Genomic DNA, 23,782 nt, shown 5'->3' with positions numbered 1-23,782 from the left:
ACCGCTACACCAGCGCCTTCTCGCCTCCTGGGAGGGACTGGGCTCAGAGCAGCAGAGCGCCCCCTCTCCCGCCCCCCAGCTAAGGGGCTGGCTTAGCCCTCAGCTCCACACAGACCAGAGTAACTGGGAACTGTGTCACCAGCACGCCTGCTCCATACCCCACAGCACCCCTTGCTGAGAGAGGCTGGGACTGGGGGAGCTGGGTGCTCCCCCCAGGCAGCGCTCCTGCTCCATACCCCACAGCACCCCCTGCTGGGACAGGAGTAGTTGGGCGCTCCCCCACAGCCAGTGCTCCGGCACTATTCAGAGCTGTGGCCCTAGCAAAAGAGAGGCCAGGTCTGGCAGAGCTGTAACTTCATGTCAAGGGCTCATCGCTGAACGCTTTCCCCTTTCCCTTGGGTGTCACAAGCCCAGTTCCTTTGAGTCCTGAATGGGTGGGGAGAGGGGAGCATGCAGAACTGTCAAAAGTGTTCTGACCTGCACAGCCCAAGCAGAAGCCCTGGTTCTTGGGGCAGGGCCTGTCCTGCCCACTACCTCGTGGCTAGTCGCTGTTGGGTTTAATGGCCAGGAACACGGAAATATGTTACACCAAACATTGAGGAGAAAGAAATATTTTTCATCGGGGGGGGGAAGAGGGTCGAAATTTTCCATGAAATGGTTTAGTTATTTTTTTCCCCAACAGGGAGAAAGTAAAACACTGAGAAAAAAGTGTGTGTGTGTGTGGGGGGGGGGGGGGTGTCCCATCAGACCAAAACATTGCTGCTTTTGGGGTTTTGTTTTTTTCCTAAATAGTTTCAACAATATTCATCAAAAATAGAAAAATTTCAACCAAAATTTAAAAAATGTGCTCTGCCCTTAGGAGCCTAAACCTCATTGAAAGTCATTGGGATTTAAGCACCTAAGTCATTTCTGAAAGTGGAATTTAGGCTTCGAAGTCACTGGAACTTTTGAAATTTTAACCGTACTTTCTCTGGGCCACTGTTCCCCCCGGACAACAGCCTTGCCCTACCTCCCAGAGGGTTGGGGGGATAAATACATTAAGTCTTGTGAGGTGCTCGGATATTGTCAGATTAGGTAGGTACTAATATTAGTTAGAAGCCACAACCACTTCCCTGCTCCAGTAAACACACATGTACAAGTCACCCAGGCCTGCCCACAGCGAGGGAAGACACAGATTCCCCCACAAAATACTAAAGCTGGTTGCATTCTTTTTTTTTTTTTTCTCAAAAAATAATGGGTGTGTGAAGAGAACAGTTGTTTTCACAGAAAATTTCCTCTGGTGGAAAATTTTAATTTTTCAAAGAAATTTGTAAACAAAAATTTTGTCAAAAATATTTTTTTATTTTTCAAAAATTCTCATTTTGAAATTGTGGGGGTAGGGGGAATTCTCACATTCTCTTACCACTCACCTGCCCTTTTTTCCACTGGAAAAGGTTTCTCCACTTTCACTTTTTTACTGTCTTTCCACCTTTTTCCAGTGGAAAAAAGGGTGGGGGGGGGAATTAAAAAAAATAATAAGAGAAAGTGGAATTTTCCCAACAAAATGAAAAGCTTGGAAAAGAGATGGCTAAGGGGAGATATGATTGAGGTCTATAAAATCATTACTGGTGTGGAGAAAGTAGATAAGGACATGTTGTTTACTACTTCTCATAACACAAGAACTAGGGGTCACCAAATGAAATTAACAGGCAGTAGGTTTAAAACAAATATAAGGAAGTATTTCTTCACACAGCGCACAGTCAACCTGTGGAACTCCTTGCCAGAGGATGTTGTGAAGGCCAAGACCATAACAATGTTCAAAAAAGAACTAGATACATTCATGGAGGACAGGTCCATCAATTGCTATTAGCCAGGATGGGCAGGGATGGTGTCCCTAGCCTCTGTCTGCCAGAAGCTGGGAATGGGCGACAGGGGATGGATCACTTCCTGATTCCCTGTTCTGTTCATTCCCTCTGGGGCACCTGGCATTGGCACTGTTGGAAGCCAGGATACTGAGCTAGATGGACCTTTGGTCTGACCCAGTAGGGCCATTCTTATGTTAGTGAAAAAATGAAAATATTTTATGAAAAATGTTGACCAAAGGAAAAATGTTTAGGGTTTTTTTTCTAATTTTTTTTGTGTTTGGGGAAGGTGCATTGGACTGGGAGCCACTCCGCTGGGAGCCAGGCTGCTGACTGGTGGTTGCATTTCTGTGACGTTTACAACCCTCAATATGTACCAAGGCCTCAGACACCTCCCCCCGGGGCACGCAGATAAAATTCACCCAATTCAACAGAGAAGATATGTGAGGTCACTTCTGGCAGCACTGGGAACAGAACCCATGTCTCGGCCGCTTTGCCACACAGTCTTTCAAAACGTGTACATTGAGTCCGTACGCTTGGCTAGACTACCTGTAACCAACATCCTGCCAGGGGCCAGCAGAGAGCCCAGGAACCCCATTACCCAATGCCCCACAGCTGGCTCACAAATAGGTGTGAACCCCACTAGCAAAGGGGTCAGAATTAAGGGTGGCCGGGTAGATTAGCCTTCTTCTGGCATTTGCTGGTTGCTGGGACTCAGACATGGGGCAGGGGGGTTAGTGCTGGAGGCTGGGAAGTGTCACTATGGCCTCTGGGAAAATCTGTGTAGATTTGGCCAAGTTATAAGATAAGGAAAATCACCATTTGCAGTTTGCAATAACGGAACAGCCCCTTGCTTTAGTGAGCACGCTCCGCCCTGTGCCCTGACTGAGCCCCGGTCCCCTCTGTGGCAGCTCCTCCACAGCGCTGTGGACAGGGGCATGTTGCTTGTGCCATTCAACCCCCCTCTGACACTGGCCCCTCCTGCAGCACGCTGGAGCCCGAAGCACGTGCCTATCTCCAGAGCACAAGGCTGCAGTGCCTCCAGAACACGGGCCGTTCGGTTGGTTTGCAGCTGATCAGAAGCCTTGCGACAGACTCCGTAGGAAAATGCCGTCTCATCGACATCGAAACGTTTGGTGGCAGTGAGTTGGTGTCCACAAGATGTCATTTAGGAAACCCCCCAAAAGGGAGCGTTTTGGTGACGTCTGTCCCATTCTGGTGTTATCGGAATAGGGTGACCAGATGTCCCGATTTTATAGGGACAGTCCCGATTTTTGGGTCTTTTTCTTATATAGGCTCCTATTACCCCCCACCCCCGTCCCGATTTTTCACATTTGCTGTCTGGTCACCCTATATCGGAATGCGATGGTGCCTTTTTAAATTTAGAAATGTTTTCTAAATTATTCATATTTTAAAAAAAAATCAAAATCAGAACACAGCATTTTGAGCCCAAACAAGCCAGTAAAGCCAGACTTTTCAAAAAAAAAATGTCATTTCACCGGAACTTTGGGATGTTTTTGGTCCAATTTGGAACAAAAACAAATGTCCAAATGTTGGCATTTCTCATGGACTGGAAATTCCCAGTTTCAACCAGCTCTGGTTTTGGCTGCGCGTTGCCCTTCTGCTGTTTAGTTTTGGTCCCGCCATCCATTGCTTGACCAAGTCCAGAGACCTTGTCATGAACCTGCTCCAGGCATGGGCCAAGGTAGCCCTTTATAAAGCCAAGAGGTGGCAATTCAGCCCTGGGAATGGGGACACTGAGGCCGTGGGACCATTCTCCACATCCCAGGTGGCATACGCAGGCAGAGTTCCATTGGACAACTCCCACCTAGATCCTTGGAGCAGTGGGAGCTGTCAGGAGGGAGGGGGGCATCTCTACTCTGGTCTCCCCCTCACATCCCTTTGATTGAAACTTTGACCCCCACTTTTTGAGCACTCTTTTGGACCCTCCCCTTTTTGGGGGTGGCCAGTGTGGTTCTTGTGGGCAGAGCCTTTCAGGGGTCCGCCCTGCCAACAAAAGTCAAACAGAGCAACCCCTTTCAACAGCACTAAATTCACACACCATTTTGCTTTTATACTGGTTGAATGCAAATTAGCTAATTTAAATAATTGGTATTCAAATTGGGGGCCACATATGGAGCTGCACCTAAGGACACCAACATGCAGCCCCCTGCCCTGTCTGGCACACCGACCACTGGCCGTAGAATGGCTGGTCATTGCAGTCCCAAAGCTATTGAGTGGGCGAGTCCTGGCTCTGGCTTACCACTCAGACTCTCCCCCACCAATGGGATTCAGCAAGGAGGGGAGAATTTGCATATCCTCTTCCCACAGTCCTTTGCGGGAGCGAGTGATGAATTGGCTTGTCTGAGCTGGTGATTTTGGTCAAGGGAATCCTGACCCAATTAAACTACAATTAAACAGGGAAGCAAGGAGGAGCCTGCTGGATGGGGGGAAATGGGGAGAGATGGTGGTGGGGGTGGGGTGAGATTACCCCTTCCCCCGCTTCCACCTCTCCACAGCCAGCCTTCCTTTGTTGGGACTTGAAAGGCTGAGGCAGACCAAGCCGGCAGAGGGGGTCCCCGGTTCCACTGGCCACCCTGAGAGGGCAGTGGAGCTGGCGCCAGCCAGGATCGGACGCTCTAATTATGTCATGTGAAAAAATCAGCCCCCATTCAGCGTGTCCCTTCCCCGAGATCAAACCCCATTAGTTCCGCGGCCGTTGCTTCATTATCTCTGCTCGGAAGTGCGCCTCTCGATGGGGCCTGTTAATCTAAGCCCAGTCCCATTAGCCGGGCCAGGACGCCAGGGGAGAGTCCATTATTCATTTAATTGGTCGTTAAAGGTTTAATTGTTATTAACGAAGTGGTCCAGCATCAGGAGCTCCTAACGGATCAGGAACAAGAGGAAGGGAAGATGGTTTCATTGGGGCAAGTCCCATTCCAGCCCCGTTGTCCCCTGGGCCATTAGGGCCTGACCCTGACTCCACAGGCCAGACCTGCTTGTGTAGAACTTGTTTCCCCAGCCCCTGGGAGGGGGGCTGGGTTGATTGGGGAGACCCTTCCAAGCCTTGGGGTCACTGATTGGGCTTGGGAAGCCCCTGAGGCTTAGATCCCTGCACTGGCAGCCCAGGCCTGGTCATGTCCGCTCAACGGCGGGGTAAGTGGCTGGCATTAGCTCTTCCGCCAGGGCTCATGTAACTCCTGAGCTCCTCCTCTCAGGAGCGATGCTGCCAGGCCAGTCCCGCTCCAGAGCCTTGCCAAGACAAGCCGCCCGAGGTCGCTCAGCCAGGTGCCCTTGGGGTGGGGTTTCGTTTTTAACAGGGTTCTTTTTCATTTTTGTTTTTCCTTCTCCTCCCCCCGCCCTTCTCCCCCTTCTCCTCTCCCCTTCTCGTGTCCAGGAGCAAGATGGGGAAAAAGAGCAAAAGGGAAAAACAAACCAAAACATTGGAAAATGTTGGGGCAGAAAATGGCAATGAAGCATTGTGACTCCCGGCCAACCCCACCGGCTGACAACGACTGACGGTGTTTTGCCCACTCCACGCCGGCTCTGGCTTGTGCATCTTGATTTAGTTGGGATTGGTCCTGCTTTGAGCAGGGGGTTGGACTAGATACCTCCTGAGGTCCTACCAACCCTGATATTCTAGGATTCTATCTGCTCCCCGCACAGCCCGGGGCCAGTCAGACGTGCACACCTGCCACTTCTGCCCTGAGGGACGGAGCTGGCTCCGGACTGTCGGTGGCTGTGCAGCGCCTAGCACGGCCCGCCCGGCAGAGAAGCAGCGCCAGCTCAGGGAAATGACTATAACATGAGCGGGCAAGGGTGAGGCAAGGGGCATTACCTGATTCCATCCAGGGGGGAAACTCTCCTTGTAGATTGCCCTGCGGTCGGTCTAGGGAACTTCATTCTGAAAAGGACCCAGCTCCACCTTCCTGCCGCCTGGACAATGGGGAGCTGCAGTACCCAGTGGGAGCTCCACGAGGCACCGTGACTCCATCTGCCTAGGGCAGTAGGGCCAAGGCAAGTCCCTTTGACAGGCTGTTGCTGGCCTTACTCCCAGCAATGGGGCCAGACTTACTGTCCGGGGAGACGGGAGGATGGGCTCGCTGTGTCTGGGAATAGCGGGGATCTGTGTCAGGGGAGATGGGGGTGGCCGGGTGGAGAATACAGACTCCCTAGGCCTGGTTGCACTAAATGCTATTCCCACACACACACACATGCAACATCTGCTCTGCTGTTGCCATCTTGCTTACCAGTCTGCTCCCTGCTCACCTGCCATGTGGCAGGGCCTAGAGGCCTTGGAAATCCCAAATGATCTGTAAACTATGGGCTGGCCATCACCCAGCCTCCTGCAATACCCTCCTCCCTGGTCCCATGTTCTGAGCTCTGGGAAGGCTGGCTGGTTTTCTCTGCAGCTCCATCTGGGTCCCTTTGAAATTCACACATTGTGGAGAGCGTAATTACTGCAGCTTTGTGTACCCAACATGTGGCCTTGTAGTCACTGCTTGAGAGCAATTAGGAGAGGCAGGGCCCCAGGCTGACCCCCCTGCGCTGCCCCAGAGTGACTGGAGAGCAGATTCCCCTTGACAAGCACAAGGGACTGACAGCAACTGTTAAAAACTCAACAATACCAGCTCCCGGCCCAGAGCCTGGGAGAGACTTGCACTGGGAACTTGTGTCAGGTCACCCATGCGTGAAATATGGAATTAGACCCGACGTACAATAGACAAGGAGAAGGCAAAGGCATGAAAGAAAGAACTTGGAGCCGAGAGGAGGAGATGAAAGAGCACGAGGAAAAGAGTGAGGGGAAATTGTGAAGAAGTGAATGAGGAAGAGATCAGACAGAGAGAGGGAAGTGAAGAGTATGAGGAAGAGAGACAGAGGGAGGGAACATACATGAGGAGCAGAGACTCGGAGACACAGCACACGGGGATGCAGCCCCTCCTCGGTCCCATCCCATCCCTGGCCTTGGGCCTCCTTGACCCTGCTCCACATCACTGCCGGGGCTCCTGGGTTGTTTGCGCCCCCCGCCCTGTCAGCTAGGGAACATCCTTCTCCCTCGCTCCTGAGACAGTGTAAATGGCCTTGATTTTTGCAGCGCTGGGCAGGCCGGCTCTACCAGCGCCCTGCCCTCCCGCTCCCTTCCCATGGCTGAGCACAGCAGGATGGCAGCCAGAGCCAGGGTGGCAAGCCATCCCCAGCAGGCAGCTGGCATGTAGGATGCTGCGTACCGGCCCTGGAGCTCCTCCCCCGGCATGTGCTGTCTCAGGAGCCACCTGCAAACAGAGCAAGCTGCAGCCCCTCCACTCTTCCCTGGGGTGGCCATGTCAGGGTTCCACAGCCACCAGGCTGGGCTTGCCAATTGCATGCAGTCTGGGGGACCCACAGAGCACGGTTAGATTGCAGCAGGGAGTGAGATTCCCAGACGCGCACTAGCCGGGCTCAAGAGAGCAGTGTGGGGGCGGCAGCTCACCCAACGCCATGAGTCTGAGCTGCTCAGGTGGCTAGCTGGAGTCTCTGTACAGCCTGCTAGCTGCTGGCGCCAGGCTGTCTACCCAGGCGGGTGGGGAGACTCGCTCCCAGCTGCAGAGCAGACGTGACGTCCAGATTCTATTTGGATAAGGGCAAGGACCATTTCTTTGTTCTGTGTCAGTACAGCGCCTAGCACAATGGAGCCAGGATCTCAGCTGCGGCCTCTACGAACTGCCATAAGATACATAATTAGTACCCACGATCACCTCTTGAAAACAGCCTGGCAGCATTCTTTTGGCCCTGCTGTTTGGAAGGAGCATGAAGCAGAGGGCCTGGGAGCACTTTTGCATGATGCAATGGGAATGCAGCTAAGGAAAGCAAAAGCAACCGGAAAAACAGGCCATCCTCGCTCAGAATCAAGCTGAATGTCAGGGAAAGTGGCCTGCTGGAGACTGCAGGATTGTCTCCCAAGGGTGTGGATTGGAGCTCCAACATGTGGGACTTCTACGAATGGGCAAGACAACTGCAAACTTCCTGCAGGAAAAAACAGACAAGACCCAAATGGACTTTTCTGTCTCATCGTTTCTATGATTCAAAGCACAGACATGGAACTAACTGTTAGAAAACTGAGTTCCCACGTGAAACCCTCTGGCATTTCTTAGATAAACAATGGTGTTGGTCAAACTCCAGCTCAGACTGTCATATTCTGCCTCCCTAGCCCCCTCCCCTCCCCCCTTCTCCCTTACCGGAATGCTGCTGTCAGACCATGGGCCACACCAGAAGTAGCTGCACTTCATTTGTGGATGAAGCGAGTCCTACATACAACAGTTTGTAAGGAACACTAGAGATCTTTTGGGATGAATACACTAGTTCCATTGTCGCTCACAAGTGGTGTATTATTCTGATATTACGGGCATCAAGAATCAACTAACAGGTCCCGTATTTCAGAATGGGTTTGAGTTTTTGTAAGTGTCTACTCTGAATACAACCATAAATGTATATAGTTGCATTTACCAGCAGAATCAGCAACACTCTCTGACGTAGCTAAAAAAAATACCCAACAAAAATGTTCTCTAGGAAACTAGATCATTTCATTTTGTTTTTTTTAAAATCTGCAGCATAAAAAAATGAATAACAATAAAGACAAAGGGCTGAGGGAAGAGAACCCCGAGATGATTCCGCAAGTCCAGGGAAGGTTGCTACGGGCTGCTGGAGGACAGTGGGTTTGAACTGACAAGAGGTTTGTGGGAGAGTCCATGTGTAAGTGCAGGGGACCTGGCCAATTGGTTATGCCAGCCACAGGTACGGGGGGGGTGTTCGCCCCACTCCCGGGAGTGAGAGACAGGGCTCTGCAGGCGCGGAGTCTCAGATGCTAAGGCTAGAAGGGACCATTGCGATCACCTAGTCTGACGTGTATGACATGCCGGAGAGCTGCCCCTGCATTGAGCTCTGTCTTCTGCCTGCTCTTGCCTCTGCCATGTGCCGACCCTGCAGGGATAGTCTGGAAGGTGCCTGGGGAAAGATGAACCAGGGCCAGTCCCTCACCTGGTGCAAATCGCCGTAGCGCCAGTGATTGCCCCCAGCTGCGGATCTGGCTCTCTATGGCTGAAAACAAAACAAAGGAAACACAAACCACACACTGAACTGTCCCTTTGGTTCTGCGGAGGTGGGCTGGCTTTGACGGTCACGGTAGTTGCTCTTGGAAACCCGTCCCCTTTACGCAAGGTCTCGGCCACGCCACCCATTCGCTAGTGTCCACGTCTGCTTCCTTGCTCACGATGCCAATCAGTTCAACCCCGAGACCCTTCTAACACGTAGGTGTGGGGCCGGGGGGAGGGGGGGGGAATTCCTGCCCTACCTCGCTGCGCTGAGCTCTGGCTTGGGAAGTTTGGGAGCAGCTGGACAGGGTTCTGCATGGGGAGGCCTGGCAGTGCCCCTAGGGAAACACCAACATCCAACATCAGTTCTGAGCAACCCAGGATGCAGAGTAGCCAGCCTGATGGGACCAGGAAATTGGAAAATTGCAGGAGGGTAGGGAGGGGGCATCATTAATCAAATAGGCTGCCAGGTTTTATCAATGGTCTGAATATGCTCCTTGGCTTTCATCCGTAGGGACGCGATGCTGGAGCTCCTCTGGTCGACGTCTTCCAGAGGGTACTTGTCCACAAAGGGGGTGGCGCACTGGTACGGCGTGGGTGCCATGGGCTGCATGGGCTGAGCCATGGGAGGTGCAGTGTTGAGGAAGGAGTGGCCGGCGTAGGCGGGCTGCAGGGCTTGGGTGGGCCCCATGAAACCTGGGATGCTGTGGACCGTGGTAGCGCTGGAGATGGGGGAAGTCAGCCAAGGGTCCAGAGGCAAGGAGTTGCTCATGGGCCCGACGTTGGCGGTCATTGGGGGCCTGTTGAAGGACAACATGGGGGTGTCGTGGAGTTTCATCGAACTGGCTTCCATTTTCTCTTGCCGCCTCCACTTGGCGCGTCTGTTCTGAAACCACACCTGCAAGAGGAGAGGCTGGAGCGTGACTAACTGCACTCAGTCCTAGCCCACCAGATGCCATCAACATTTCACACCACAGCCTAGGACTGGATGCCTGCCTACAACAGCCACCTGGAACTCTGTGGCTGCAATGAGAACTCAGAGTCTCCTGCCCCCAAATCACCCTTTCTACCACCTGAGCTAAAGGAGAATCCTGCAGTATAGGACCTATGCCACATGGCTGAGCAGTTCTGATTCCACCAGTAGAAGGCAGATCTAACACATACACACCAGCCAGTTCTTTCCCATACTTAATACCCAAGCAGCACCAGAACTTGGCCATTCTGAGTGATGTTTCCGTGACTACCCACCCATTATTACTATGTTACATTTGCTGGGTATAAAATCCTGATGTCTTTAGGCAGGCCAAACGCTTGTTGATTTTTTAACTCCTGAGTGAGGATCTGGCCCCTTGTTTGGGAAGTCGCTCTCGGATGATTAGATAATACAATGCCACACAATCCAGGATAGCATCTTCCCTGCCAACCTGCTCCCAAAGCACTTTGTGGAGTTAAACAATACATAGCAGAGAGAAGGAAAAAACACAGTGTGGAGTGATGTGAACTAGAGAGGAAAAATAGGGGTAGTCAGTGAAAGGGCCATTTGGACATTCAGTAAAAGAGTCTTTTTCCCAAAGCTGCTGCTCAGAGCCAGTTGGCAGCCCTAGTTAAAACTCGTGGACCTAACTCATTTCTAGGGCTTTCAGTTCAGTCCCAGCAGAGATCAATGTGTTTTAAACGTCCTTCCCCGGGCTGCTAGTAACACTACGGGTTTATCAAAACCAATGGGCTGCCAGAAATGTTTCCTGTTTGCATTGGCCTGCTCCACGTCCTGTTTCTAGTCAGTGACCATTCCAGGGGCAGATCTTCAACTAGTTTAAATGGTAATTGATGATTCCCTGTTCTGCTCACTCCCTCTGGGGCACCTGGCATTGGCCACTGCCAGAAGACAGGGTTCTGGGCTAGCTGGACCTTTGATCTGACTCAGTATGGCTGTTCTTCTGTCCCTCACCAGCTGAGAATCAGCCCTCACAATCTCTAGCTACCCAGCCTACACCTGCTTGGCAACTGGACCCCCAGGACGCAGCCACCAGTGAAATCAATGGATGAAAAGATGCTGTGTATATGCTATTATACTGTCTTACGTGACGCTGTATTTTTTGCTCCCATACTATGAAGTCTCGTCATATCTAATTAAATATGAACATCAGTTATCAAAATCAATGAACCATGTACACTAAAAAATGCGCCACCCTTGTCTTTTTTAAAAAACAGGTCCTGCTAATCTACACCACTCCCAGATCTGCAGTGGGCTGGCTGGTCTTTGGAGTGACTCAACAGAATTTGACTGTGCATTTTAACTAGAAATCATGCCGATCGTATCAGTATCAAATACCAAATTATCTTATCCCCCAGCATGCAGGCCACTGGTGGTAGGTTTAAACTTAATTGGATGAACATGCTTATTAATGTGTCTGTTAATCCTTTAGAAGGTGCCATGAAATATACAGCTAACCATGTATAGCATGCAGTTAATTACCTTTTAATTGATTTTCTTGTTTAATTACTCAGGGTGGTTTCCAAATTAATAAAGAGCTAGTCGAGCCCCTCATTCCCGCTCTACCCATTGCTGGAGTTTGTGGGGGATGAACAAACATTGACTGAAACTCCTCTTCTGCCCTGTGTTTTATTAGACAATCACTTGTTTCCACATAGATTATGACAAAGATCTACTGATAAAAATAAAATGCTGCCCTTCTGTTTCATTTATATGGAATTGGTCTGGGGGCGGGCCCCAGGCTCCAGGGATACTGTAAAGACTTGGCTGGTGTGTGTATATGTGTGTGCATGCGCACCACTACACCTTATTAGAAAGAACAGGAACTGCTCAGCTGTGGGTCATAGGGTCTGTACTGCTAAGAGCTTGTGGAGATTCTCCTTTAGCTCAGGTGTTAGAGGCCTGAGCTTATGGAGCAGCAGGATCTGCTGTGAAGTTCCAGATGGCTATGGCTCCCCTGGACATCCCCCTCTCTCTGATTGGTCACCCTCTCCCTGCACACTAATTCCTCCTCCTAGCTCCTGGTGGCTTGGTAGTGCTGTAGCCAACGGGGGCCGTGCGTGTAGCCACCCTCAGGCCTGGCGCAAGGCCCAGTGCCACTCTGAGAGTCAAGCCCCAGGGGGCGATGAAGGCCTGTGCACCAGGTCTCTCCTCTTCTCCCTCTCCCACACATGCTGCCTCTGCTCGAGACATAGAGCAAGGCAATGAACCCAGGCTCAACTTCACGTGGGACTGGGGCACAGCTCAGAGTCCATTCAAAAAGATAAGCCAGGTCCTGACTCCTAACCCAACCACACGTGGTGCTGCAAGACCCCTTGGGGTTTCTCCTGCAAAGGGGTTTCTCCCATGCCTGGCCTAAATTCCAGCCTGCTGCCTTAAATGCAGTTTCAACAGGATTGAATACACTTCTTCACTTTCTGTCCTAAGCTCCCCTGCGGCGTTGCTGTGTGATGCAAAATAACTGCTTCTGTGTTTCACCCCAGAGCTGGCTGCATTTCAGTGGTGGCCAGAGTCATTCTAGTATCTATGGTTTGTTAAGTCTGCAAAAAGGCTTCGTGAGACATTTAACATTAACAACAAGGAGTCTGGTGGCACCTTAAAGACTAACAGATTTATTTGGGCATAAGCTTTCGTGGGTAAAAACCCAAATTTATGCCCAAATAAATCTGTTAGTCTTTAAGGTGCCACCAGACTCCTTGTTGTTTTTGTAGATACAGACTAACACGGCTACCCCCTGATATTTAACATTAAGGCATCATTTTCAGAACTGGCTGAAATTTTTTTGCATACAAGTTTTGTTGTTGTTGTTGTTGAAAATGGACTTTTAAAAATAAAATTAAACTTTTAACAAGAAAATTGCCGGCACGACTGAAATTTTCTCATTTTCATGAAATTTTCCATGAAAAATTCTAATGGCAGTTTGTATCCAAATCATTTTCAAAGTCGTTATTGACCTGTTTCTTTACCAAGAATCTAGTTTTCAGTAAGGAAACATGGCTTTCAATAAACTAAAAATATTGATAACATTCCGGTGAAAAAAATTGACTAAAATATTGTGACAGATTTCACATGAAACTGGAGCCCCAGGCAATGGACACAGGTTGGAAATTTAAAATTTTTTCATGCAATCCTTTCCCCCGTTTTTAATAAGACTGACAACACCTGTTTTTTTTACAGCACTTGTCACCCACAAATCTCGAAGTGCTTTAGCAAGGAGGGACGTATCATTACTCCCATTTTTACAAATGGGGAAACTGAAGCACAAATTGGTGATGTGATTTGCCCCTGGTCACTCAGTATGCTAGGGGCAAAGCCAGGAGGAGAAGCCGAGTCTCTGGAGTCCCAGTCCAGGGCTCTCTCCCTTAGATTGTATTTTGTCTTCAAGAATTTCTCAGCCCTGCAGGGCAATCCCAGGCCAGATCTCGTCCAAGCCATGCAAGATTAGGGCTAGTAGTGGGGATTTCCTGGATTTCACTTCACTCCATAGCAGAGCTGCTGGAAGAAGCACCCAGTCTCCGGGTCTCAGCACTGGGCAGAGATTGCTCTCACCTCCAGGACCTGCAAGTCCGCAAGAAGCCCCTATCCAACTACCCCGCTGCAAGGCAGAGGTCCCGAGCTCGCCCCACATGTCTGGTAGGTGGAGAATGGGGGGAACGTGGGGAGCTCTGCCACGGTTCGGCCACCCCTGCCTAGACCATCCCTGACAGGGGCTTGTCCAACTTGTTCTTAAAACCCTCTGATGATGGGGATTCCACAACCTCCCTGGGAAGCCTGTTCCAGACCTTCGGGAACCTCAGGATTAGAGAGTTTCTCCTACTATCTAACCTAGATCTCCCTTGCTGCAGATGAGGCCCATTACTTCTTGTCCTGTCTTCAGTGAACACGGCGAACAATTGATCCCCTCCCTCTCTCTAACAACCCTTAACGTATTTGAAGACTATTTAGGTCCCCCCTCAATCTTCTGTTCTCAAGACTAAACATGCCCAGGTTTTTTAACTTTCCTCACAGGCCAGATTTTCTAAACCTTTTCTCACTTTTGTAGCTCTCCTCTGGACTCTCTTCAATTTGTCCACGTCTTTCCTAACGTGAGGCACCCAGAACTGGACACCGTACTTCCGCTGAGGCCTCACCAGTGCTGAGACAAGTGAGTGTCTTACATGTCACACTCCTGTTAATACACCCCAGACTGATATTAGCCTTTCTTGCAGCTTCATCTCATTGTTGACTCATGTTCCATATTCAACTGAGCTGGACTTAACCAGTGACCTAGCGGTGAAAGGCTCCCGCATACACCATTGGTTAACCTGGTGCCCAGGAGTAACAGCCTCGTCTGGCCCTCCCTCACCTGCACTCTGACTTCCGGCAGATTGACTTTCATGGCCAGCTCCTCCCGGCTGTAGACGTCTGGGTAGTGGGATTTCTCAAAGGCCCTCTCCAGCTCGTGCAGCTGGTAGGTGGTGAAGGTTGTGCGGTTCCTGCGATGTTTCTTCTTGGGCTGCTCCTCCTCTGTGTTCTCCGGCGTGGTGCCCTCGCTGTCCACGCTCTTCCGCAGCTCACTCAGCTCTCCCTCACATTTATTTAGGAACATGTTGGCTTCTGCGGAGGGGACAGTAGTTGGGGGTTAGATCGGAGCTGGGCAGGGAACACCAGCCTCGCCGCTCACCAGAGAGACCCAGACAGGTCCCTCTTCACACTACAGCCGCAGCAGGAGCAACTTAAGAATTACTATTAAGTAGCAACTGTTAAGCTGAAAACTAAACTTAGGGATCAATTTACCTGCCAATGAAAGGCAGCCACCTCTGGGGTGGAAGGTGACAGCTGTTTAAAGTGCATAGCGGAGCTGCACAAGTTTCAGGCCAGTAAGTGAGGAAGCATCAGCCTGCACAGAGTGTTTGTACTGATTTAAATACACTAGAGCCTCAGAGTTATGAACACCAGAGTTACGAACAGACCAGTCAACCACACACCTCATTTAGAACCACAATTATGCAATCAGACAGCGGCAGAGACAACAACAAAAAAGAAGCAAATACAGTATGTTAAACGTAAACTACCCACAAAATAAAGGGAAAGCAGTGTTTTTCTTCTGCATAGTAAAGTTTCAAAGCTGTATTAAGTCAATGTTCAGTTGTAAACTTTTAAAAACAACCATAACGTTTTGTTCAGAGTTCTGAACTTTTCAGAGTTATGAACATCCTCCATTCCCGAGGAGTTCAGAACTCTGAGGCTCTGCTGTGCATCTCTGTGCCGGTATTACTGCATCGCTACAAGACCTGCATGCAGACCGGCCCTAAATGAAACTACCTGGGGGAGGCGAAACAATTACCCACCTGGACAGAGGGGCTAAGCCTTCTGCCCTTGCAAACAGTGCCACAGTGAACTAAAATGCAGTATTCCTCCAGAGCCCGCTAGTGCAGTCGCTCAGTGCTGGACACAGCCCTTCCTACAGACTCGTCAGCACACTTCAGGCCACTGTTGCCTGTTCCTTGGATACCTTCCCAGATCCCTCCTGCTTCATTTGTGAGCCCAGTAGAGATTCATGGCACAACGTGGTCCAGCTCTCTGAGCACTTCACCCTTATTCATCCTTTCCTGGCTATTCCCTTCCACTCCCCTGAAACGCTGCCAGGATCTCACGGGAAATGTTCAGGTTCGAAGCAGCTCTGACTTTCCAAAACGTCTCCAACCCTCAGTCACAAGGGACTTTTGGCATTGAAACAGCACTAGGAGAGGGGCATCAGCAACGAAGGCCAGAGAAACCAGTACCTCCCGGCTGCTTTGTGCCACTCCAGCACCACAGAGCAGCCATAAACCTGGCCAGTGAACCTGGCGTTTCAGCCGCTTTGTGTCACCAGAGTGGTCAAAGCAACCAGAGTGCACTGTGAAGCTGGCCCCCGGACAGACAGATAGATGGATACTCCTCCAAGGAAACAGGTTGTTCATTCCCTTAAGAGTTGACCTGCTCTTACTGCTTATTCCCTATATAAAGTCACAACGCTCCCCTTCTGACATCAGATGGGTCCCACAGCCGCTCATTGTGATGTTACCCAAACCACAAGAGTAGACTGCAGGACTTGCAGCATTGTCTAGTGGGGAGAGCAAGGGGCTTGGCTTGGAGCACCTTGGGTTCTAGTCCCGGCTCTGCCACTGATTGGCCATGTGCCCTTGGACACATCTCTTCCCCTCTCAGTGCCTCAGTTTCCTCCATCTGTAAAATAAACTCCACCATAGTGAAGCACTTTGAGATTTCAGAGTAGCAGCCGTGTTAGTCTGTATCCGCAAAAAGAAGAACAGGAGTACTTGTGGCACCTTAGAGACTAACAAATTTATTAGAGCATAAGCTTTCGTGGACTACAGCCCACTTCTTCGGATGCATATAGAATGGACAGAGCATAAGCTTTCGTGGACTACAGCCCACTTCTTCGGATGCATATAGAATGGTAGTCCATTCTATACGCATCCGAAGAAGTGGGCTGTAGTCCACGAAAGCTTATGCTCTAATAAATTTGTTAGTCTCTAAGGTGCCACAAGTCCTCCTGTTCTTCACTTTGAGATTGTCCAACAAAAGCAGCTAAGTAACATGATTCACATGCAGGAAGAGGACAAGAGAGAGCATGTGACCTCTGCTCCGGCCGCTTCCCAGGAGGTGCCAGACACTTATTACCCACAAAATCCGAATTCCTTTGTAGTCAATGGGAGTTTTGCCATTAGCTTCGACAGGATTTGGATTTGGGTTCGCGTGTGTACAAGGGGCAAGGCATCCTCCCGGCAGCACTGCAGGATCACAGCAGCTGGGCACCAAAGCCCCTCGCAAGAGAACCTGGACATGTTCAAACTAGAGCCATAAAGACATCCCCATGGTATGTGATCCTTTCAAACAGCAGTGCTCCCCAGCCTGAGAGGATGGCTGGACAAGGCTGCCATGGGAAATGAGGGCCTGAGCCAGTTCCATTGAACTGGAGGAGAAATACTGACTTAAATGAGGTCTGATTCAGACCCTGGGTGATCTAGAGGAAAGAGCCTGTCTCACTGTCTCACAGAAATGCAGGGCTGGAAGGGTCGTCCAGTCCCGCCCCCTGTGCTGAGACAGGACCAATTAAACCTAGACCCTCCCTGACAGGTGTCTGTCTAGTCTGTTCTTAAAACCCTCCAGTGACAGGGATTCCACAGCCCCTCTGGGAAACCTGTTCCAGAGCTTCGCTACCCTGAGAGTTAGAGAGTTTTTCCTAATATCTCACCTAGATCTCCCTTGCTGCAGATTAAAAGCCCATTACTTCTTGTCCTCCCTTCAGTGGACATGGAGAACACGTGGTTCCCCCCCCTCTCGATAACAAACTCCCTCCTGCCCAGTCTTCTTTTCTCAAGACTAAACATGTCCAGTTTTTTAACGTTTTCTTATAGCTCAGGTTTGCTAAACCTTTTCTCATGTTTGTTGCTCTCCTCTGGACACTGCAATTTGTTCCATCTTTCTTAAATTGTGGTGCCCGGTAGTCTGAGTGCAGAGTAGAGCAGGACAATTACCACCAGTGTCTTCCCTGTTAATATACCCCAGAATGATATTAGCCTTTCTCGCAGTTGCATCACACTGCTGACTCGTATTCAATTTGGGATCCGCTCTAACCCCCAGATACCTTTCAGCAGTACTATGCCTAGCCAGTTCGTCCCCAGTTTGTAGCTGTGCATTTGATTTTTTTCCCTCCTGGGTGTGGTACTTTGCACTAATCTTTATTGAATTTCATCTTTATTGATTTCAGACCAATTTGACAAGTCATTCTGAATTCAAATCCTGTCCTCCAAAGTGCTTGCAACCCTCCCCACTTGTTGTCCCATGCAAATGTTAGGAGCATACACTCCACTCCATATTGAATGATGGTCTGCTCCCTCTGACTTCAAAGCCCAACCCGCATCAGCATGAAACAGAGTCAGCGAGCCAGATCGTCAGCTGGTGTCAATCAGCATGACTCCAGTGAAGGATCTGCTGTGGTGCCTCTGTGCCCTATAAAGAATCAGAACCTAATGGCTACAGTGCAGTGACCCCAATGAGAATACACCCGTAGGTAGAGTTGCACACTTACTCTTTGTTTAAACATCCGTGGGACAAAAAGCCAGGCTGATGACTAGATCGGATCCCTGCCTGACTGCAGTGGGAGCTTTGGCTGTGCAAAGACTGCAGGATCTAGCTCAATCTAGTATGGCGTAAGGGAGCTTCAGTGTGTGTCTGTGATTAATCACCAGTACCAAAGACATTTTGTTTCACTGTCTATGACCCTGCCTACATGAAGGAAATTTGCCCCAGTATAACTATTTGGGTCTGTCATCAGAATAAACTATGGTGGTGTAATTCCACTGGGCTGGAATTACAGCAGTGGACTTACATCGATGGAGTGCAGATTTTCGTAACACAGGCAGGGTTTGGGAACGCACTGTCCAGTTCATGAGTAACGTATACCCTCATCTGGGGTAAATCAGATGGACTTCAATGGAACACCACTGATTTTTCACCAGATGAGGTTCCGAAGATTATATATATAATGCAGATAGATAGATAGAATCCATCTATCTATTTTACATGGGTGATTATTAAATTCTTTGTGAAAGCTATTGATTATATGTGTATTAAAAATAAGCGTCCACAATTTAATGTCCTGTCAAGAACGGAGAAAAATTATATGAAAAACAGAATTTAAAAATAAGTTTCATATGAAAGCTCAGATTAATAAACCACCTGCCATATGAATTAATTCAAACCTTAACTTAATATGGCTGCAAATCACAATCAGCATGGGCTTTTTAATTCTTTCCGTTTAAATCATTTTCTTTTACTACCAGACTTAGCCGAGGAAAGTAAAAATTCTCTTGTAATGTCTTGTGACAGTATATTTGTCCATTCAATACAGATCACCTAAGAAAATAATGAGGAGTCCGGTGGCACCTTTTTTTTTTACCCACGAAAGCTTATGCCCAAATAAATCTGTTAGTCTTGAAGGTCCCACCGGACTCCCTGTTGTTTTTGTGCATACAGACTAACACGGCTACCACTCTGATACTTAAGAAAATAATGAAATTCCCAAAGCTAATCCCTGAAGCGATCTTAAAAAAAGACACGCAGTTGTCTGACCAGTAAAATCCACATTTCAGAGATGCAATAGAAATAGGCTAAAGTAAGATTTTTTAAAAAGAAAAATCCGCTAAACAGTGTGTGAAAAAAATCACAAATATAAACTGAGATTTAACCTGCTCATTTTTTTTTTTAAAGTTCACCATCTTTTTGGTGTTTCTCTTTTAAAATCTTAATTTAGATCTGGACAATCTTTACTTGCTGGAGATAATATGGCCCTTGAAATTCTATGACATAAAAGTGCAAATAACTAGAGAAACCAGTGGTATAAAAACTAGAGACTCCTTTAGCTCCCCGCACATCAGTTCTGTGATTTGGCAGTTCTGAAGGAAGGGTATTCCCTTTAACTACAAAACGAACAGAGAGAAAACAGCAGAGGAAATAACAGGCCCATCAACATGGCTGTAAAAAAAGTTTCCCGCAAAAGTACATGGTTTCTTTACCGCTCTGCCCCCACCCCCTGTTTCTGGCTAATGACCTTTTTTCCCCTGAGTGTTTATAAGCGTTTTCAAACCTAGGAACATTTCGTCTTTAAGCTTTTTATCCAGTGTATCTGAAATCTTTCTGCAGCATTTGATAAGGATTACCAGTCCCTTTCTATCGGTAGGGATCTAATACAAACATTTAAATAAAACAAAAATACATAATCCCAGGATATTTCTTCAAAGGGAAATGTGATCAGATCTCGCTGGGATAATGATGTACTGGAGTGTGTGGTGTGCCTCACATACCACACAAATACACACATATATGTGAGTCTAAAGAAATCAAAAAGGAAATTACATTAAGTAACTAAAACTAAATAAAAGATCCCACTGTATATATGTGTGTGTACATTATATATGTACACACCTATAGACACCTCTAGAATATAGACACGTGTGTGTTTGAAGAAATTAAAAAGAAAATTAAATTAAGTAACTAATTAAATAAAAAGCGACAAAGAGTCCTGTGGCACCTTATAGACTAACAGACGTATTGGAGCATAAGCTTTCCTGGGTGAATACCCACTTCGTCACCCACTATTCACCCACGAAAGCTTATGCTCCAATATGTCTGTTAGTCTATAACAGGGGTAGGCAACCTATGGCACGCGAGCTGATTTTCAGTGGCACTCACACTGCCCGGGTCCTGACCACCAGTCCAGGGGGCTCTGCATTTTAATTTAATTTTAAATGAAGCTTCTTAAATGTTGTAAAAACCTTATTTACTTTACAAACAACAATAGTTTAGTTATATATTATAGACTTAGAGAAAGAGACTTTTAAAAAACGTTAAAATGTATTACTGGCACGCGAAACCTTAAATTAGAGTGAATAAATGAAGACTTGGCACACCATTTCTGAAAGGTCGCCGACCCCTGGTCTATAAGGTGCCTCAGGACTCTTTGTCACTTTTTACAGATCCAGACTAAGAGGGCTACCCCTCTGATAATTAAATAAGATTAAATAAAGAACAGATCTCTCTTCCTATATTTGTGTGTAGCTAGCTAGCTAGGAGGTGTCCGGGGATGAATAGATAGATGATCACTCTAGGTATGGTACAGTATACACATATACATACATACACATCTGTAGTTAGACATACAGACACACGTGTGTACACACACTCACATGTATACACAGGTATCTTTTAGTTAGTTAAATGTTCTTATGAATTTCTTTCCGATACCCGTGAACACAGTTTTTAAGGCCCCTTTCCGCGGCTGATCTGTTCCTACTGGGATCCACATTCGATGGTCCAGGCGATTACACCTTGTGTCGTCTCTCTGGGGGGCTCTGCCCGGAGAGCAGCACCGGCCCCCCCAGCTTTGGCGGGGGGGGCGAGGGGTATTTGGCTCTTTGTTATTCACTCATTGTCCAGCCGCTGCTCAGATGACCAGCGGGGTCTGGACGATGCCCCGGGCCGGCCTGTCCTTCCGCAGCCGGGGCTGCCCGGCGCTAAGCCGAGGAGCGAGCAGTGCCACTCAGCGCACCCCGATGCACGCCTGGGAGCTGACCGCCTGCTTCCCACCCCGTCTCTGCGGCCGAGCCCGGGCCCAGACCTCGGCAGGGACTTGCAGGGAGAAAGGAAGAAAAGTTGCAAAGTCCCAATGCCCGACTCGCGAGGCTGCCTGGCCCCGAGCTGGCCCCGCGAGCCCCGGGCGCCCCAGGGCCCCGCACCGCCCCCCAACGACCGGCCTGACGGTTCTCAGGGAGCCGAGCGCTCAGCCCCGAGCGCCGCTTAAAGGGGCTCTCCGGCTCCCCTCGCCAAGCCGGGCTGTGCAGCCGGGGGAGGAAGAAGGTCCCCCCGGGGCCCGGCCCCAGCCCTTGGGTAAGAGGGGGTCGGTCAGCGCCTCTGCTGCGCCCCATTTCTCGGCTCAGCCGATCGTCCCTCGGGCACCCCGCGTGTCAAAACCCGCTCCCGCGGGCCAACTCGGAGTCGGCCCCGCTTCTCCCTCCAGACTCCGCGGAGGGACCCCGGGCTGGCCCGGGGCGATCCCAGACCCGAAGCAAGCCGGCAAACAGAACTTGGACCCGCAGCGCCTGGGGGGCGGACTCGGAGGGCAGCGAGCGGCTCTCCCCGGGATCGGGCTCCGGGACGCGCCGGGGAAAAGCTGGAATTTTAAGGGGGTCAAAGCTTCAGAGCCTGCTATTAATTACTGTTAATTGTTATTGCTGCGGGGACAACCCCAGGCCGGGCCAGGCGCCGCCGCAGAATGGGGCTGTTCGCGTTTGGAAAAGAGAGAGAAAAAGTCTCCAAAAAGTTGGTTCTAGACACGGGTAGGGAGGCGCACGGGGCGCCGCGCTCAAACTCCGCCGAGACCCCTAGCGACCCCCCGACTCAGCCACCCCCAGGCACGGCCCTTTTCCGGGGGGCTCCCCACCCCGGAGCGCCCGGCTGCCGCTGCCTCGCCCAGCCCCGACGGCACAAGCCAGGGGAAGCGACGACACTTGTTCGCTGCCCTAAGCCCGCCGCCGCGCCCGGCGCTGCAGGGAAGCTCCCAGCTGGGGGCGGCTCGGGGGCTGCCCTGCCGGGGGCTCTGGCTGGGGCTCCTGGAACCGGTGGTGCCCCCCAGACCCCGGGAAGGGACGATCGCGGCTGGATTGGACTTGCAAACCTATTTACCGTACAGAGCCGCCTCCTCCGGGTGCGAGCCCAGGGGCTGGGCGCTGTAGGGAGCCGGCGGCTGCTCCGCTCTGCTGGCGTCCCCCAGGCTGCCCGCGCCGCTTTTGCTGGCCGCGAGGCCGGGCACCTGCAGGGGGCCCAGGAGCGAGTCCTGATCCCTGCTAAATCCCAGGATCACGTCGATGCTGTGCACGCGCCCTGCACCCCCCGCGCCGCTTCCGCAGCCCTTCAGTAACACCTGCTGCTGCTGCAGGGCCCCTGCCTCCAGCACGTTCATGGGGCCCTCCTGCAAGGCCAGGTGCATTCAGACCGGCGGGGAGCCTGGGGCTGGCAGTGTACCTGGGGAGGAGGGGAGAGGCTGGGGGTGGGTGAGGGGATGGATGAGTGAGGTGGGTCTGTAAGGTGTGGGGTCAGTGGCAGGGGTGAGTGGATGGATGAGTGAGGGGGGTCTGTAAGGTGTGGGGTCAGTGGCAGGGGTGAGTGGATGGATGAGTGAGGGATCTGTAAGGTGTGGGGTCAGCGGCTGGGGTGAGTAGATGGATGGGCGAGGCGGGTCTGTAAGGTGTGGGGTCAGCGGCAGGGGTGAGTGGATGGATGAGTGAGGGGGGTCTGTAAGGTGTGGGGTCAGCAGCTGGGGTGAGTGGATGGATGAGTGAGGGGGGTCTGTAAGGTGTGGGGTCAGCGGCTGGGGTGAGTGGATGGATGGGCGAGGTGGGTCTGTAAGGTGTGGGGTCAGCGGCTGGGGTGAGTGGATGGATGGGCGAGGCGGGTCTGTAAGGTGTGGGGTCAGTGGCAGGGGTGAGTGGATGGATGAGTGAGGGGGCTCTGTAAGGTGTGGGGTCAGTGGCAGGGGTGAGTGGATGGATGAGTGAGGGGGCTCTGTAAGGTGTGGGGTCAGTGGCAGGGGTGAGTGGATGGATGAGTGAGGGGGGTCTGTAAGGTGTGGGGTCAGCGGCTGGGGTGAGTGGATGGATGAGTGAGGGGGCTCTGTAAGGTGTGGGGTCAGCGGCTGGGGTGAGTGGATGGATGGGCGAGATGGGTGGGTGAGTGGCGCAGGTGCAGGCAGCCAGCCCCCCCTCCTGGCACCGTCCTCTCTCTCTGTCTCTCTTTCACCCTCTTCTCAATTGCGCAGCTCTTTTCATCTGCAAGGAAAGAAGAGAGAGAAGGAGGGTGAGGAACGCCTGGCCCCCTGGATTCTGCGTCAGAACCACAGTCCACTGTCATCACCCACCCCTCTGGCCCTAGGATGCAGCAGCACCAGGCTCCCAGGACAGGAACATTCCCCAGACCAGGTGACCAGGGTCCATCCCTGGTTAGGGCAGAGCTCCAGGGTCCCAGGCAGCTGCGTAGGCTGGAGGAGCCAGACCTACCATCATCCTACAGTGTCTCTGAGAACTCCCTGTCCACACCCTGTCCCTACATCCACCTCTGCTTTGGAGAGGGGTTGGTCCCAGCTCTCCACGGGGCCTGGTCTTTCCCTGGGCAGCCTAGAGACACTCGGCCCTCCTGCTTGGGGTCTGGACTAGTGAATTCAGCCCTAGGTGCTGGAACTAGGGTTGCTGGGGGGGCTGCCACACCCCCTGGCTCGAAGCGGTTTCCATCAGATACAGGGTTTACAGTTTGGTTGAGTGGCTCTCAGCCCCCTCCCCCCCACA

General features: G+C 50.8%; 1 protein-coding gene across 1 annotated transcript; it reads right to left on the bottom strand.

The window, feature by feature from the left end:
• Positions 1 to 8,379: 8,379 nt before the first annotated feature.
• Positions 8,380 to 22,431, bottom strand: RAX2 (retina and anterior neural fold homeobox 2). The gene is made up of 3 exons (XM_005283798.4): positions 22,128 to 22,431; positions 14,248 to 14,498; positions 8,380 to 9,806 (listed from the first exon to the last, which is right to left on the bottom strand). The coding sequence occupies exons 1-3, from the start codon at positions 22,429 to 22,431 to the stop codon at positions 9,363 to 9,365; spliced, it is 999 nt and encodes a 332-aa protein (XP_005283855.3). The 3' UTR covers positions 8,380 to 9,362.
• Between the last annotated feature and the right edge of the window lie 1,351 nt (positions 22,432 to 23,782).

This window comes from Chrysemys picta, chromosome 25, assembly GCF_011386835.1.
Source record: "Chrysemys picta bellii isolate R12L10 chromosome 25, ASM1138683v2, whole genome shotgun sequence".
Taxonomy (NCBI): Eukaryota; Metazoa; Chordata; order Testudines; family Emydidae; genus Chrysemys; species Chrysemys picta.
The sequence above is the reverse complement of the archived record's forward strand: the minus strand, read 5'-3'. Positions and strand labels throughout refer to the sequence as shown.